This window comes from Chlamydomonas reinhardtii, chromosome 10, assembly GCF_000002595.2.
Source record: "Chlamydomonas reinhardtii strain CC-503 cw92 mt+ chromosome 10, whole genome shotgun sequence".
NCBI lineage: Eukaryota > Viridiplantae > Chlorophyta > Chlorophyceae > Chlamydomonadales > Chlamydomonadaceae > Chlamydomonas > Chlamydomonas reinhardtii.
The window spans coordinates 6,150,999-6,164,089 of NC_057013.1; the positions used below are offsets into that span (position 1 = coordinate 6,150,999).

Below are 13,091 nucleotides of genomic sequence, written 5' to 3' on the forward strand. Positions count from 1 at the left end.
TGTAGCCGCACGTATGGATGCGGATGTTACAGAGGGGACAGTCCCAGCTCCCGAAGACGCCGAGCCATCACATGCTATCAGGGCCCAACCCCGACTTTGCTGCAAACCCTCCCGCGGGCAAAGTCCGTGTGACTCCGCGCACAGTGAGTCCGAGCCAAGCCTCAACCCGCCAGAGCCCCACCGCTGTGCCTCAACGCCACAAGCCTAGGCACAGGAGTGCCGGGAAACGTCTAGGCCGCAGGACACACGCACAGCGCACGCACTAACCAGGGCGCAAGCGTCCAGGTACTAGAACGGTCGCCCACACGTGCATCCTGCCCACACACAGAGCCACCAACCACGCACAACCTCTCACGGCGAGGGGGGCGGGGAATCAGCGTCATACGGCAAGCGCAAAACCATGCCGTCACCAACAGCCCGAGATATGAAGGGATGCGCAAACGGCACAGCGTCCCAACCCTTTGGCCTGATACCCAAAGTCACAAACGTCTGGAGACGACCCCAGAAGTCAGCTACGACGGCAAGTCCAATGCTCAGCACCCGGGCCGACGGCAGCTTCGCTCGCGCCGCCAACCCGGCCATAACCACACGCTGCCGACCAAAGTCCAGGGCAGACATAGCAGCGAGACACACCACATCCCACACAGGTGGCGCAAGCCCCGCAGGCGGGCGCACTAACCACAACTCCTCACGAGAGAAGGCACTTAGAGCCTCCTCCGGCAGGAAACCCATAGCCATCCCCATACTTTCCCGCAGTGACAGCGCAACAGTGCAGTCCCAAAACCAGTGACGCCGGTCCCCATCCTGCATGTCCACCCCACACGCCCAACACGGGTCAACAGTAACGCCTCGCGCCCGCTCGCTAGCATGCCGTGGAAACGCCCAGCAAGCGTTGGCGGCCACACGCCACAGTGCTTCCTTATGATGATTCTCCCATTTCAGCGACCACAAGCGGGCCAAGGTGCACACGAAGGCCCCCGCCGCCAGGGCAGCCCCCACCCCCGACACACCCGCATCGCACACATACTGCAAATGCTTAGCCTTCAGGGCGGCTAACTGTGGAGCCATTTGTAGCACGGTCCCCGCCTTCACCGTGTAGGCAGTGAGCAGGATGGGCGGCCCCCCGCACTGCAACCATCCAAGTCCCCGCACCACCCGTTGCACCGACTCCGCCGTAGCACTCACGACGTCGGCCACCGGGAGCGGCAGCGCGGCGGCAGGCCCCCGAGCCAGCTGGGCCGCACGCGCGGCGGCAGCCCAGCCAGCGGGAAGAAGGGCCACCGCCGCCGCAAACCGGTCGGCCGCCTCTTGAGGCGACGCCGGCCCCGGCAGGGGCGACGGCAGGCGTGCCCGCGTGCTCCAGTGCAGCACCCGCCTCCACACAGCAGTCACATACATATCCACACACGCTTCACCAGACCGGGAGCCCTCCGCCCAAGGGCTTGTCAATGCCTGCCGCAGTTCGTTCAGGCCGTCATGCGCTGCAACCAGCTGGCCCACACACGCCAGTCCCGGCAGAGCGAACAAATCCGCGAAAGCCAATTCCCACGTGCGGCCGTCCACACACAGCGCCGGGTTAGCCCACAACGGCACATGACTCACCCACGCGCCCGGCTCGGGCGGCGCCACAAGAGTCACCGCGGGCAATGCAGTCATGGCTTTCAGCAGGCGCGCAAACGGCTTGCCCGCCGGGGTGAGCGGCTTATTCAGCACACGGTCCGCGGCCCCCCGCACCAAGAAACGCAGGGGCGTTGCCGCCGGGTGCACCTGGCGCAGCCACGCCGCTGCGACCCGGGTCCACGGGGGCACGTACGGCAGCAGACCACACACACCCAACACACACCGGACCGCGAGACCGGCTTGCCGCGCTTTCACATGCGGCACCAGCGGCAACAGGCCCGCCCCCCCACCGCCGGAGGCAGTTGCATAAGGTCAATGGAGAGGCCAACCGGGCGTGCATGTGGGCTGGCATCAAACTGGGCCGGCGACAGTCGCCGATCCACCACCGCCGCCACCCTGGCTAGCAGCCGGTCCACAACGTACAGTGGGGGAAGACCCGCAAATTCCAAATGATACAGGACCTTGCCCAAAGCATAAGCCGACGCCGCGGCCGCCCGACCAAACATGGACACGGGCATGCGCGCGATTTTGCTCAGCACCCCCATCACGGCCTCAAACGTAACTGGTGGGGAGCATGCGCCCCAATCCCCGTAATGCACCCCTAGTGACTTGGCCGCCGGCACCACACGCCAGCCAGGGGGCAGGGGCGGGCCAGCCATGCCGGCCGGCAGGGCGCCAGCACCGCCGACCGTCCCCATCACCATCAGTTCAACTTTAGTCATATTTAACCGTTGTCCAGACGCCCGCCGAAACACATCCATGTCCGCCAGGAACCCCGGCACCGCCTGAAACCCCTCCAGAAACGGCGTGCAATCATCTGCATACTGGGACGCCAGCACCGACGCAAGGTTAGCGAGCACACCATGCCCCCGGCTGCGTAGCCATGACAGAAGGGCTTGTGCCACAGCGAGGTAGAGCAACGGAGCCAACGGGCAGCCCTGCCGCACGCCCGCCATCAACGGCACCCATCCTGACACACGTCCATTCACCAACGCCGCCCCACGTGTATCAGTTAACAGGCGGGACACCCACGTAAGAAAGCCCGCCCCCACGCCCATGCGCTCCAGACACGCGAGCAGAAAAGAGCGGTCCACCGTATCATACGCCTTGTAAAAGTCGAGGAAGGCCGCCACAGCCGGGGCCTTTTTGGCGGCTTTCAACAGGCCAGGAGTAAGTTGGAGCAAGAGGACGTTATCGGCAATGCGACGGTCCGTCAGAAACGCAGTTTGCTCAGGGTCTATGACACGCCCAAACACCGGTTGCAGTCGCAAGCACAACACCCGGGCAAGGGTGCGGTAATCGGTATCCGTCAGCGTGATGGGGCGATAATTAGAGGGCTCGGTAGGGTCGCCCGACTTAAAGAAGAAAGACCACACGCCATCCAGGAGCCCGTCAGGCACCCCAGCCCCCTCCCCCACCGCCGTAAACACATCCGCTAGGACCGGCGCAAAGTCACTGTCATAGTGTTGGTATAACTCCACCGGTATGCCGTCAGGGCCCGCCGCGCGCCCAGCCGGCGCAGCGGCTAGCGCCGCGCGCACCTCCGCCGCCGAGACCGCAACCCGCCCCAGCTGATCCGCCTCTTCGGCTGTACACCGGCGCCCGTGCTGTTGCAGCGCATCCAGGACTTGCGTGCGGGCATCCGGAGCGGGTGGCGGCGCGGCACTGACGTCCCTCCAGTACCGCGCCATCACCTGCCCCATGACCGTGGGGTCGGATGTAGTGGTGCCATTGGGCTGTTTCAACTTGGCAATCACGCGCGGCCCACCCGCCGGCCGCAGCATGCGCGTGAGGAGAGGGCAGGGCTTCTCGCCGCCACGCAGCCACGCGTGGCGCGTACGTCGCGCCGCGCCGGCGGCCGCGGCCACGGCGGCCTCCGCCGCCGTGCACCGCGCCCGCACGGCCGCCTGCGCCGCCACCTGCACATCACCGCCAGCCTCCACCGCGGCGGCAGCTGCTGCCGCCGCATCAAGCGCGGCCGCCTCCCGCTGGCTGGCGGCCACACGCCTCGTAACAGCTTCCCGGCTCAGGCGGTTGGCGGACGTGGCGGCAGCCCGTTTAAGGGCCGGCCACCACTCCAGCAGCTCAACAGGATCAGTAGGGCGTGCCGCCAGGGCCGTACCCAGCCAGGCACGGTAGTCACGATCCAAGTCTTTGAAGTCCCGGAAACCGAGGTGGGCCCTGGGCAGGCTCCGAGCGGGTGGCGCGGCTTCAGGCGACGCCGCAAGGGCAACCGTCACAAGCATATGATCGGAGGGCACCCCGGCGGCGACGCCGCACTCCAGGACCTGCGGTTCGAGGCCGCCACTGCACAGAATGCGGTCCAGCCGACTCGCCCCGTGGGGGTGGAAGAAGGTACACACGCGGCGAGCCGGGTGGCGCCGCCGTAACACGTCAATGAGGCCAGGGCACGCCGCCGCCAGCGCGGCGGCTGCGGGTCCGTCGCTGCGCGCCCGGCCAGTGACGGTGTCCAGCGCCACATGAATGAAAGCCTGCTGCGCTGTGGATGCCAGGGGAAAGTAGGCTGACGTCAGCGTGAAGGTGTGGCCACCCCACTGCAACTGCAAACTAACACCGCGGCCCGCCCACGCGCCAGCCGCCACCGACACGGCAGCTGCGCCGCCAGCGAGCACCATGGCGCCTTGCTGCAGGAGGCTCGACCGAATGAGGATTGCCGTACCGCCAGTAACACGACGGCCCTCCGGCTTCTGGGCCGGCGCCCACCACGCAGTCCACTCGCGTGCATGCAGCCGCTGAGCGGCTGCCGCCAGGTCCGCCGTGACAAGGTCGATGTCCGAGTCAAGAACGTGCGTCTCTTGGAGACAGACCACATCCAGGCGCTGCCGTTCCCAGCAGCTCAGCAGGGCGTGCAGGCGCGAGCACCCCAGGTGGGGCACCCGCTTCCGCAGCCCCCGCACGTTATGCGACCCCACCCGCAAGGGCCGGGGCCCCGGAGCGGCCTGCTTCGGCCGCCGCCGCATTACTGCTGCCCGCCCCCGGGCGGGGCAACCGAGCTAACGTCCATGAAGTCGCCAGGACCGCCCCGCCGGCCCTGACACAGCAGCTTCGCGTTGGCATCCGGCGCTGTCTCCGCATCCCCCAGCAGCCCCTGCCCGACGCCGCCCGCCAGGCCCTCATCACCCACACCACCGTCGCTGCTCCACCCCGCGGGCAGGACCGCCGGGCCCACGATGCCCCCCAAGCCCGCCGTTGACACCGGCGCGGCCGGCGGCGAGGCCGGCTCCACGCCCGCCGCAGCGGTGGCCTCTACGGCGGCCGTCGTGCCACTCACGCCTGCTGTCGCGACGTATGGCGCAACCCCAGACCCGGATACTGCTGGTCGAGTTCATCAGGCAATGGATAGGGGTTGATTAGGCGAGGTTCCTGTTGTGAGTGGTCCCATTGTGGCATTGCCCCGATTGTCATGGCATCACCCGTTCTCCCCTGGTCGAGCATGCGAGAATGCCGAGGCAATCCGTCCAATCGGCAGGATCTCGGCCCAGAAACCTGTGACGGTTGCAAAGCGGGTGATCTGTCGGTTCACATAACGCAAACGGTTGACGCAAACGGTTGACTGTTGGCGCAAATTATAGTTATATAAATTCTACAATGCACAAATTGGTCATCAGCAGCCCGCCGACTAGCCGTTCAACCGTGGTGGTTAATCGGTTGGCTGCGAGAGCGGATTTAGCTTGATTGCCCCTTTGTCACCGAGCATTTAGCTTGCAGTTGGGAGCTCGTAGCAACGACCGTTTCCGCCTGACGCGACGTGTCCCCGCCGGACCGTGGTCGTGATCTGTAGGGGCCGATGTTGCGAGGCTCGACCCCATGGGCAAGCGTGTCTTCACCTCGTTCAAGGGGGGCCACGCGCTCTGACCTCTACGCGAGGTCTGCGACTGTATCCGATGAAGTGCGCCATTGTCATCCACACCTACCGATTAACCGTTGACGCGTGACGGTTTGTCGGTTGGCGGTTACAGCGGATTTAGATTTAGATTTGATCAGGTTGCCGGCGTGCTGCCACAGGAACTCGTCCACAGCGCGGCGCCGGGCTGTGAGCTCGTAGCAAAATCGGGGAAGCTTGAAGGGCTGCAGCGGGTTGAAGTCGCGGTCCATGGTGAAAACTGTACATGTGGGAATGTGTAAGTATGAATGTGTCGAGTGTAAAATAAAGCCTATTCAAATGTAATGTTTAGTATATATATACAATGGGCGATTGCAACGGGCACCCGAAACGTCGCGCCAACCAACAAAACGTCGCGTCCGGCGGGGACACGTCCCGTCGGCGGAACCGGTGGTGTCCGTTGAGGGACCGACCACGCGGGTGTACCCAATAAATGAAAGTTTGTCACGGCGCGGATTTAGCTCAGTTGGGAGAGCGTTAGACTGAAGATCTAAAGGTCGCTAGTTCGATCCTGGCAATTCGCACGATCACATCAGATCGTCCCGAATACTGTACCAGCCCTGAATGGGGACGGAACTACCCGGAGACTCCGGGAAACTTTTGCATTTTTGGTGGGCTAGGCCTGTGCTGTGCTGCTGCAGATGTGCCTATTACACGTCGTATGCAACGGGCCTTGGCGCACAAAGAGCGATCAGCCCCCCCCTCTGTTGGCAACCTGCTGTGCAGCCGCCCCCCGCGAGGTGACGCCGCTGGTCCTGCAGCTTCTGGACGAGGCGCAGGCGCGCAGCGGGGCCAGCCCCCACCCGCTGGCCGCACACCTACATGTACGGCAGGGAGCAGTAACAGGGAACTGCGGGGCGTCAGGCTAGAGCACATTGCATGGCCCTGCGAACTTTGATGCCCGCCCCAGCGCCCTACCTCAGTCTCAAAGCTCTTCATGCTCCCCTGTGTTGTCGCCGCTGCCCAGATTCACGTGACTGAGGGGCTGCCGGCGGGCCGTGGCGACACGCATGGAGGTGCGCGGGAGGGTGGGAGCGGGTGCATCCTGCCTCTCCCTTAGCCGTGTAAGCTGCCCAACCCCCCGGCCCTTCCCTGCGGACTCAGTATAGATTATGCTTACAGCTTTGCAACACTGGCGCATCCTCTGTATTTCGTGGCATGCCTATGCCCTCCGGAAGATTTGTAAGAGCTTCCTACACTCCGTGCCTCCATGCAAAAAGTGTAGTCTGCACTTCCTGTAAAGTCTGCAAACCTAATCATTGAAATGCGCAGATGTGAATGCGAATGCGGGTGCAGGCGGCAGCAGAGGTTGTTGTCGCTTGCAAGCAGTAAATCGAACGTCAATGGGGGGGGGGGGGGGCTGTGCGCGTTCAGGGGTACACGGTGGACATTCGGGACAGGCGTTGCAGATTCCCCCCCATCGAAGTTCACGGGGGGGGGGCGTAAAGAAAGCTTAGGATCTTACCCCATGCTCATATATACAAAGCTTTAGGAGAGCAATACGCCAGGGCTTTTAGTTTTGTCAGGGATGACCTGGTGCGAAAGTTCTGGGGCGCCAAAGTTGGGGGTCAGTCGTTGTCCCTGGGGTCCGCACAGCGCTCGTATCTTCCTTCGTTCGGAACGAAATTTGCCCAAAAAGGCCTCTGGCGGACGAAATGTTTTTGATCTTGACTTGGAATTTCGGCCAAAACGCACGGGATCTTGGGGGGTCTTTCGGCAAACAGACGAAGACATTTTTGGGATTTCGGCCACTTTTGGCCAAGGACAGGGGGTTCCAGCGGCTACTCCACGGCCGAAACCTGCGTGGCATATGGTAAGAAGGCTCAAAGGGCTGTATCTATGGGTGTTGACGGCGGGAGACAGGGTTTCCCCTGGCGGGAGAGTGAGGTTGGGTCGGCGGGAAGCAGGGGAGGAGTGGGCGTGTCGTGTCGGTGTCGACATCGTGCGGATCGGGGGCGGAGCCCCCGGAAAACTTTTGGGGGTTAACGAAGCGGCGGCAGCCTGTTTCGTCAACTAAACGAAGCCATTTTAAGGAATTCGGCCACTGACGCCGCCCCTGCCTTCGTAAGATACGAGCGCTGGGTCCGCAGGGTTTCGGGAGCCTATCCTGGCGTATTTCGGGAAGCGCCCCACAAGCAGAACTAGGGGCCAAACACAGCAGTGCGAGGCTCATATGTGAACGTTATGCAGGCATAAGCACAAACAATGTGTAGGAGGGCCAAGTTGCGCATCCTGGTGCGGGCATGTCGACACACGCCCCCACACTTGACACAAGCTCACGGACACGGCTGGGCTTTCCCACGTTGAATTTACTTCTAACAAGGCTGCCGTTGCACCCTGTCCATTCGTCACACGGCAGAGAGTTGAGCTCGGGATGGGCTGGGTCCAGGGGATTTCTATGGATAGAATCCAGTGTGTGACCGAAGTCTATCTCAGAACAGGACCGCCAATGGCACAGCCTCTCCGTCGCCCCTCCCGCTCTCTCCCACAGGCTCGCAGGAACCAAGCCAAGGCCCCGGTCGACCCAGTGCACCGAGACGAGGCCCAAGGAGGAGGTCATTATTGGCTGGGGCAACGCCACCACTGGTTATGGCGGTTGCATCAGCAGGTTGGGGCGGGGCCCAAACCGGGCACTGCTCCGCCTGCTGGTGGACAAGTACGCGCACCTGGTGGTGTACGTGGACGTGTTCCACACATCACAGGCAAGATGAGAGCAGACGGGTTGGAATGAGTAGACAGGTGGTCGGGTGGACAGGATGGGGATCGTGTACACTGTACAGGTAGCCGGGTAGCCAGCAAGGTTCGCACTGTACTCCTGCCCCCTCCCCAGGTGTGTGCGAAGTGCGGGCGGCGCTTGCTCGGCAACGGGCAGCGCTTCCGGGCAGGCGGTCGTACCATGGGGGGGGGCTTACCAAGAACAGGTGTGCAACCAAGATCAGGTGTGCAACCACTGCAACCAAGAACATGTGTGCAACCACGTGCTCACCAAGAACAGGTGTGCAACCACTGCGGGACGGTGTGAGTGAGTCCACTTTGCGGGCGGGTGGCTGGCTGGGTGATGGCTGGGTGGCTGGGTGACGGCTCAGTGGGGCTCAGTGGGGCTCAGTCGTGGGCTCAGTGGGCAGTGGGGCTCAGTGGGTGATGGCTGGGTGACGGCTCAGTGCCTCAGTCGTGGGCTCAGTGGGACTCACTCACTCTACCTCCCGACGGTGCAGGGCTGTGACGTGAACTCCGCAACCAGCATCCGGCACGCGCTGGTGGAGATGCTGCTGGGGCACAAGCGACCTGCATCGCTGCAGACTGGCGGCGGCGGCGGCGCCGGCAGCAGCGGGGGCGCGTGCGCGCATCTTGGTAGCGGAGGGGGCGGGAAAGGCCACGTGGAGGAGGAGGGCGCAGCGCCGCCCAAGAAGCGGCGCAAGCGCGCAGACTGAGGAGCGAGCCGGCTGGTGTCTGGGTAGCGGCCCGTGGTAAGACTGGCAGGGCATGCGTAGCGGCATGACAAGTAGTGCGGCTGTTGACAACTGTGCTGCGTGATGCTGCGGTTGGCTCTGCTGTGGCATCGCGATTGCTAGGCACCTGGTTTGGCTACGCGCCTGTGGAAGCCGACCCCGGCTACGTCCGGGCGATGAGGTTGTTCGGCCTCAGACTGTGGAGGGGCTCAGCCCCTTTTCCCTCGACCGGGGAGCACTTGTCGAGATAGATTTGTGAAACAACAGCGGGTAACAGTGCCACTGCAGTTGGATTGACTGCTGCCAGCAGGCCTGACGTTCTGGCTCATCATCTGTCCGGCTTCCCGCCGACCCCCACTCCTCAGTACCTGTACTCCTCACCTCAAGCCAGCCCCCGCATGGACGTTCTCTCCGTGCAGTCACAGACGCACAGCACGCCCGCTTCACGTCATTGGATCACAGCACTACATACACGCCCCATACACACACCACACAGGCAGGTGCACACGCTGCCAAAGCTTGCCAAGCCGCTAACGCAATCACGTAACTACGGTACATGCAAACGCCATTCCTCAGCGCAAGTACTGACAATGTTTCACATACTGTATGCGCATCACGTGAGGTCGGTCCCAATTGATGCCTGAAGCCTGCGGCCTCGTCCCTAGCGGGCGCCGGTAGCTCCACTGCCAGTCTCGGTGCTGCCGCAACGCCTGCCACATGCGTAGCCACCGGCCCCCACCCCGCCGTGAGTGACGCTGACAGCCGCGCAGCTTGCCGCGGCAGTCGTTAATGGTACAGCAGCCTATAGATAGGTTCGCCGCGACTGCAGCGTCGCCAAGACAGGCGCCGAGACCGGGCAGCTAGCGTCGTTGCTGGCCGCAGCTGCTGCAGCTGTGGCACCTGCGCGCGGCTTGCAGCCGGGTGCGGGCGCTGCAGCTACCCGACAACTGCTGCGGCTACTGCTGCTGCGGGTGCTAGTGCGGTGTGCGCTGCTGCTGCGGATGCTCGGCTACGGCACGCACGCACGCGCACGCACCGTGTGCGCCAGGCACGCGCCCACGAGCCCCCGCAGCTCCTCCAGCTTGGGCTGCCGCTGCTCCGCAGGCAGCTGCGACATTGCGTCATGCAGCATGGCCTTGTGCTGCTGGGCCGTGAGGTGCGACAGGCACTGCCGCGCCGCCGCCAGCACGTCCTCCCGCTGGACACCTGCCGCCAGCTGCGGCTGCTGCGGCGCCATCCATTGCGCTAGCAGCTCCTGCTGCCACTCGTCCCGGTGCTGCGGTGGCGCCCGCTCCACCTCCTGTTGCAGCAGCTGCGCCGCGGGGTCTTGCTGTTGGTGGTTTTGGTGGGGGTGCTGTTGCGGTGGAGGGAGGAGTGGCTGCCCCCCCTGCTGCTGCGCCCCAGCGTGCGGAATGGCCTTTGCCGCCCCCAGTGCCGCCGCCGCGACTGCGCCTGCACTGGGCAGCCTGCTGGATGGTGGCGCTGCTGCTGGCACTAATGGCATGGGCCCGGGCGTCGCAGGCTGCTGCTGACGCACGGGTGCAGGCGCGTGGCTTGTAGCAGCAGCCGGCTGCGGGGGCTGCTGCCGCGGATGTTGTGGCGCTGGTTCGCGCGGCTGCGCAAGGTATTCGTCAACCTTGCTCTGCAGCACTGAAACCAGGGGCAGCAGACTCTCCGCAGCCATCCCCGACATCCGGTGTGACAACATGAGTCCGCGTTGTTGGGACGAGAGGCTCGACAGGCCCTTGTGCCAGAGCGCCAGCACTTCTTCCGTCTTGTGGCCAAGTGCCGCCGGCAGGTGCTGCTGCTGCTGTTGTAGCGCCATAAGCTGCGCCTGGACTTGCAGCTGCATTGTGTGCCTGTCCTGCGGCGGCAGTTGCGCCAGTCCTTGTTGCATCATCAGCGCCTTTGCTGGGTCTTGCTGCGGCTGCTGCTGCTGCTGGTTGTGGAGCTGTTGCTGGCTGTGGTGCTGCGGCAGCGGCGGAAGCAGGGGCAGCCGCTGCCCATGCTGCGCGCCAGCCCGGCGCTGCAGGGCCACCTGCTGCGTCACCGTCGAGGCCGCCGCGGCTCCGAGTGCTGGGCCAGCGGCAGCCGCAGCCGCGCCTCGCTGCGGCGGTGCGGCTGGCTCCCGGACTCCCACCACGGATGAGGACGACGCCCCAGCCGGCCCTGCTGCGCCCCCTGCAGGCGCCGGCACCGAGGTCGCACCAGCCGCACAAGCTGTCGACACCGCCACCGCACCAGCCCTCGCACCAGCCACCACGCCAGCCTCCACACCAGCGCCGCCAGCCGCTTCTTCCGCCTCCGCTTTCGCGAGGGCTGCTACTGCTGCTGCCTGTTCCCACCTGGCCAGGGCGGCGCGCACCGGCGCGACCGCACTAGTGGAGGCGGCAGTCAGCAGCCGCTGGCGAGCGGCCGGCGGCTTCGCCACGCGTGCGCGCATCCGCAGCCGCGCCCAGTAGGTGTTGTCGGGGTGGGCGTTGGCGTGGTCCGAACCGAGGATGCCTGGACGAATGGACGGCACGGTGGATGCACAGTGAAGGGGCACACGGCGTGGCAATGGCATGTCTGCTGCCGGTCCGCAGGCCATGAAGGCGAGCGCGCGTGCCCACCTGGTTGGCCCCTTCCACCCTCCACCCTCCACCCTCCACCTTCCACCCTCCCTCCCTCCTGCATCCTCCTCAGGCCGGCAGCAATGCCTCCAAATTTCTCCAGGGTTACCGGTGTTGGCGACATGGCTCCTGGATCCCCAGCATCTCCAGCCACCCCTTCGTCCTCACGCGCACACGCACCTGTTCCCCAAAAGGCGCACTCAGACGCTTTGACGTCACACACGTAGCAGAAGCACTGCACGGCGGGATGCAACAGGCAGCATGGCGGGTTGAAGGCAGCTCAAAGGTAGGCTCAGGGCCAAGGGCCGGGACCCCAGAGCCGGGGTCATCACAAGCCACGTAAGCTGGGAGCTAGCAGCCGCAGCCCGTCCCAACGCGGGAGCTAGCGGCCGCAGCCCGTCCCAACGCGGGAGCTAGCGGCCGCAGCTCAACCGCGTCCCAACGCGTTGCCATCGCCACCCTGCACCGCCACCCTGCGCCGCCACCCTGCCCGGTCCGCTGGGGTCGCACCCCCAACGCCCCACCTGTGGGCAGTGCGCGACGTTGGCGACGTCGGCGCCGAACTGCGACTCCCTGTAGCGCTGGTTGGAGCAGTGGGGCCGCGGGTGCGGCAGGTCGCGTGTGGGCACCTGCGGCCGGGTGGTCAACAATCGCGGCGAGTAGCCGCGCACGGTGTGCCAGCAAGGGTAGGCGGCGGTGGGTGGCGGGTGTCGGCGCTGCTACATCGCGTTGAGGGAGCCCCATCCACAGAAAACGCGCAGAGTGGCTCGGTCCATGCCTTGACGAAACAAACGACACAACCGTCCACCTCACGTGAACCGTATGATACTTACTGTACTTCCCAGCGGCATGGCAGCCTGGAGCAGCCTCTCTTTGCCTGTCTTCTCACCTGCCCTTTTGACGCCATTATCAGCACGTCGTCATCCTCCTCGCCCCCGCGACCGGCAGCTGCCGCCCCCGGGGCTGACCCGGTCGCCGCCGCCGGTGCTGCCAGCAATCCCAACCCGCCCATTGCGCCACCGGCTGCGGCTGCGCCTCCGCCGCCACCGCCGCTAGCAGGGCCGCCCGCCGTCACTGCCTCACGCTCGGGGCGCGCTGGCCCGAACACCGACTCCCTAAACTCTTGCGAGCTGATTTCCTCCACATCGCTATCGGCCCCGTCACCAGCATCCTTCAGAACCCCTCCCTGTCCCGAGTGCTGCAGTTGATGCCCCTGCGGTTGGCTGCGGTCAGCAAACCCCGCCGGAGCCTCCGGCGCAGGTCCTGAAAGCCGAGACCGCTTCCTGCTGCCGATATGCGGCGTCCAAATGCCAGAGCTCTTGCGTCCGCGCCGAGCCGGCTCCGGCTGCAGCTGACATTGATTTACATGTTCTCTCGCTGGTCGCAGGCCATGCTCGCAATACTCGTCTGACGATGCATGTACATTCGTGTCGATTTCCGCTAAGGGCCGGGCCATTAGGCGTGATGGATTGAAAACAACAGCTGACCCTGAATGTCAGAACTGGC

The 13,091-nt window shown here is 64.7% G+C and overlaps 3 protein-coding genes across 4 annotated transcripts; 1 reads left to right on the plus strand and 2 right to left on the minus strand.

Moving 5' to 3' along the window:
* Positions 1-14: 14 nt before the first annotated feature.
* On the minus strand, positions 15-5,817 carry CHLRE_10g463934v5 (uncharacterized protein). Of its 2 annotated transcripts, XM_043067210.1 has the most exons (5): positions 5,556-5,817; positions 4,636-4,914; positions 3,162-4,435; positions 1,611-1,767; positions 15-1,086 (listed from the first exon to the last, which is right to left on the minus strand). In XM_043067210.1, exons 1-5 carry the CDS (start codon positions 5,734-5,736, stop codon positions 1,037-1,039), a joined length of 1,941 nt encoding a protein of 646 aa, XP_042920608.1. In that variant the 5' UTR covers positions 5,737-5,817; the 3' UTR covers positions 15-1,036. The 2 variants fall into 2 exon arrangements, with proteins under 2 accessions (XP_042920608.1, XP_042920607.1); XM_043067211.1 differs by having other exon boundaries at positions 15-2,857.
* A 240-nt stretch (positions 5,818-6,057) lies between these two features.
* CHLRE_10g463968v5 (uncharacterized protein) lies at positions 6,058-9,199 on the plus strand. Its single transcript, XM_043067212.1, has 4 exons — positions 6,058-6,348; positions 6,492-6,540; positions 8,024-8,226; positions 8,740-9,199. Exons 1-4 carry the CDS (start codon positions 6,166-6,168, stop codon positions 8,953-8,955), a joined length of 651 nt encoding a protein of 216 aa, XP_042920609.1. The 5' UTR covers positions 6,058-6,165; the 3' UTR covers positions 8,956-9,199.
* A 12-nt stretch (positions 9,200-9,211) lies between these two features.
* On the minus strand, positions 9,212-13,067 carry CHLRE_10g464037v5 (uncharacterized protein). Its single transcript, XM_043067213.1, has 4 exons — positions 12,475-13,067; positions 12,110-12,214; positions 11,766-11,820; positions 9,212-11,478 (listed from the first exon to the last, which is right to left on the minus strand). Exons 1-4 carry the CDS (start codon positions 13,039-13,041, stop codon positions 9,983-9,985), a joined length of 2,223 nt encoding a protein of 740 aa, XP_042920610.1. The 5' UTR covers positions 13,042-13,067; the 3' UTR covers positions 9,212-9,982.
* Positions 13,068-13,091: the final 24 nt, after the last annotated feature.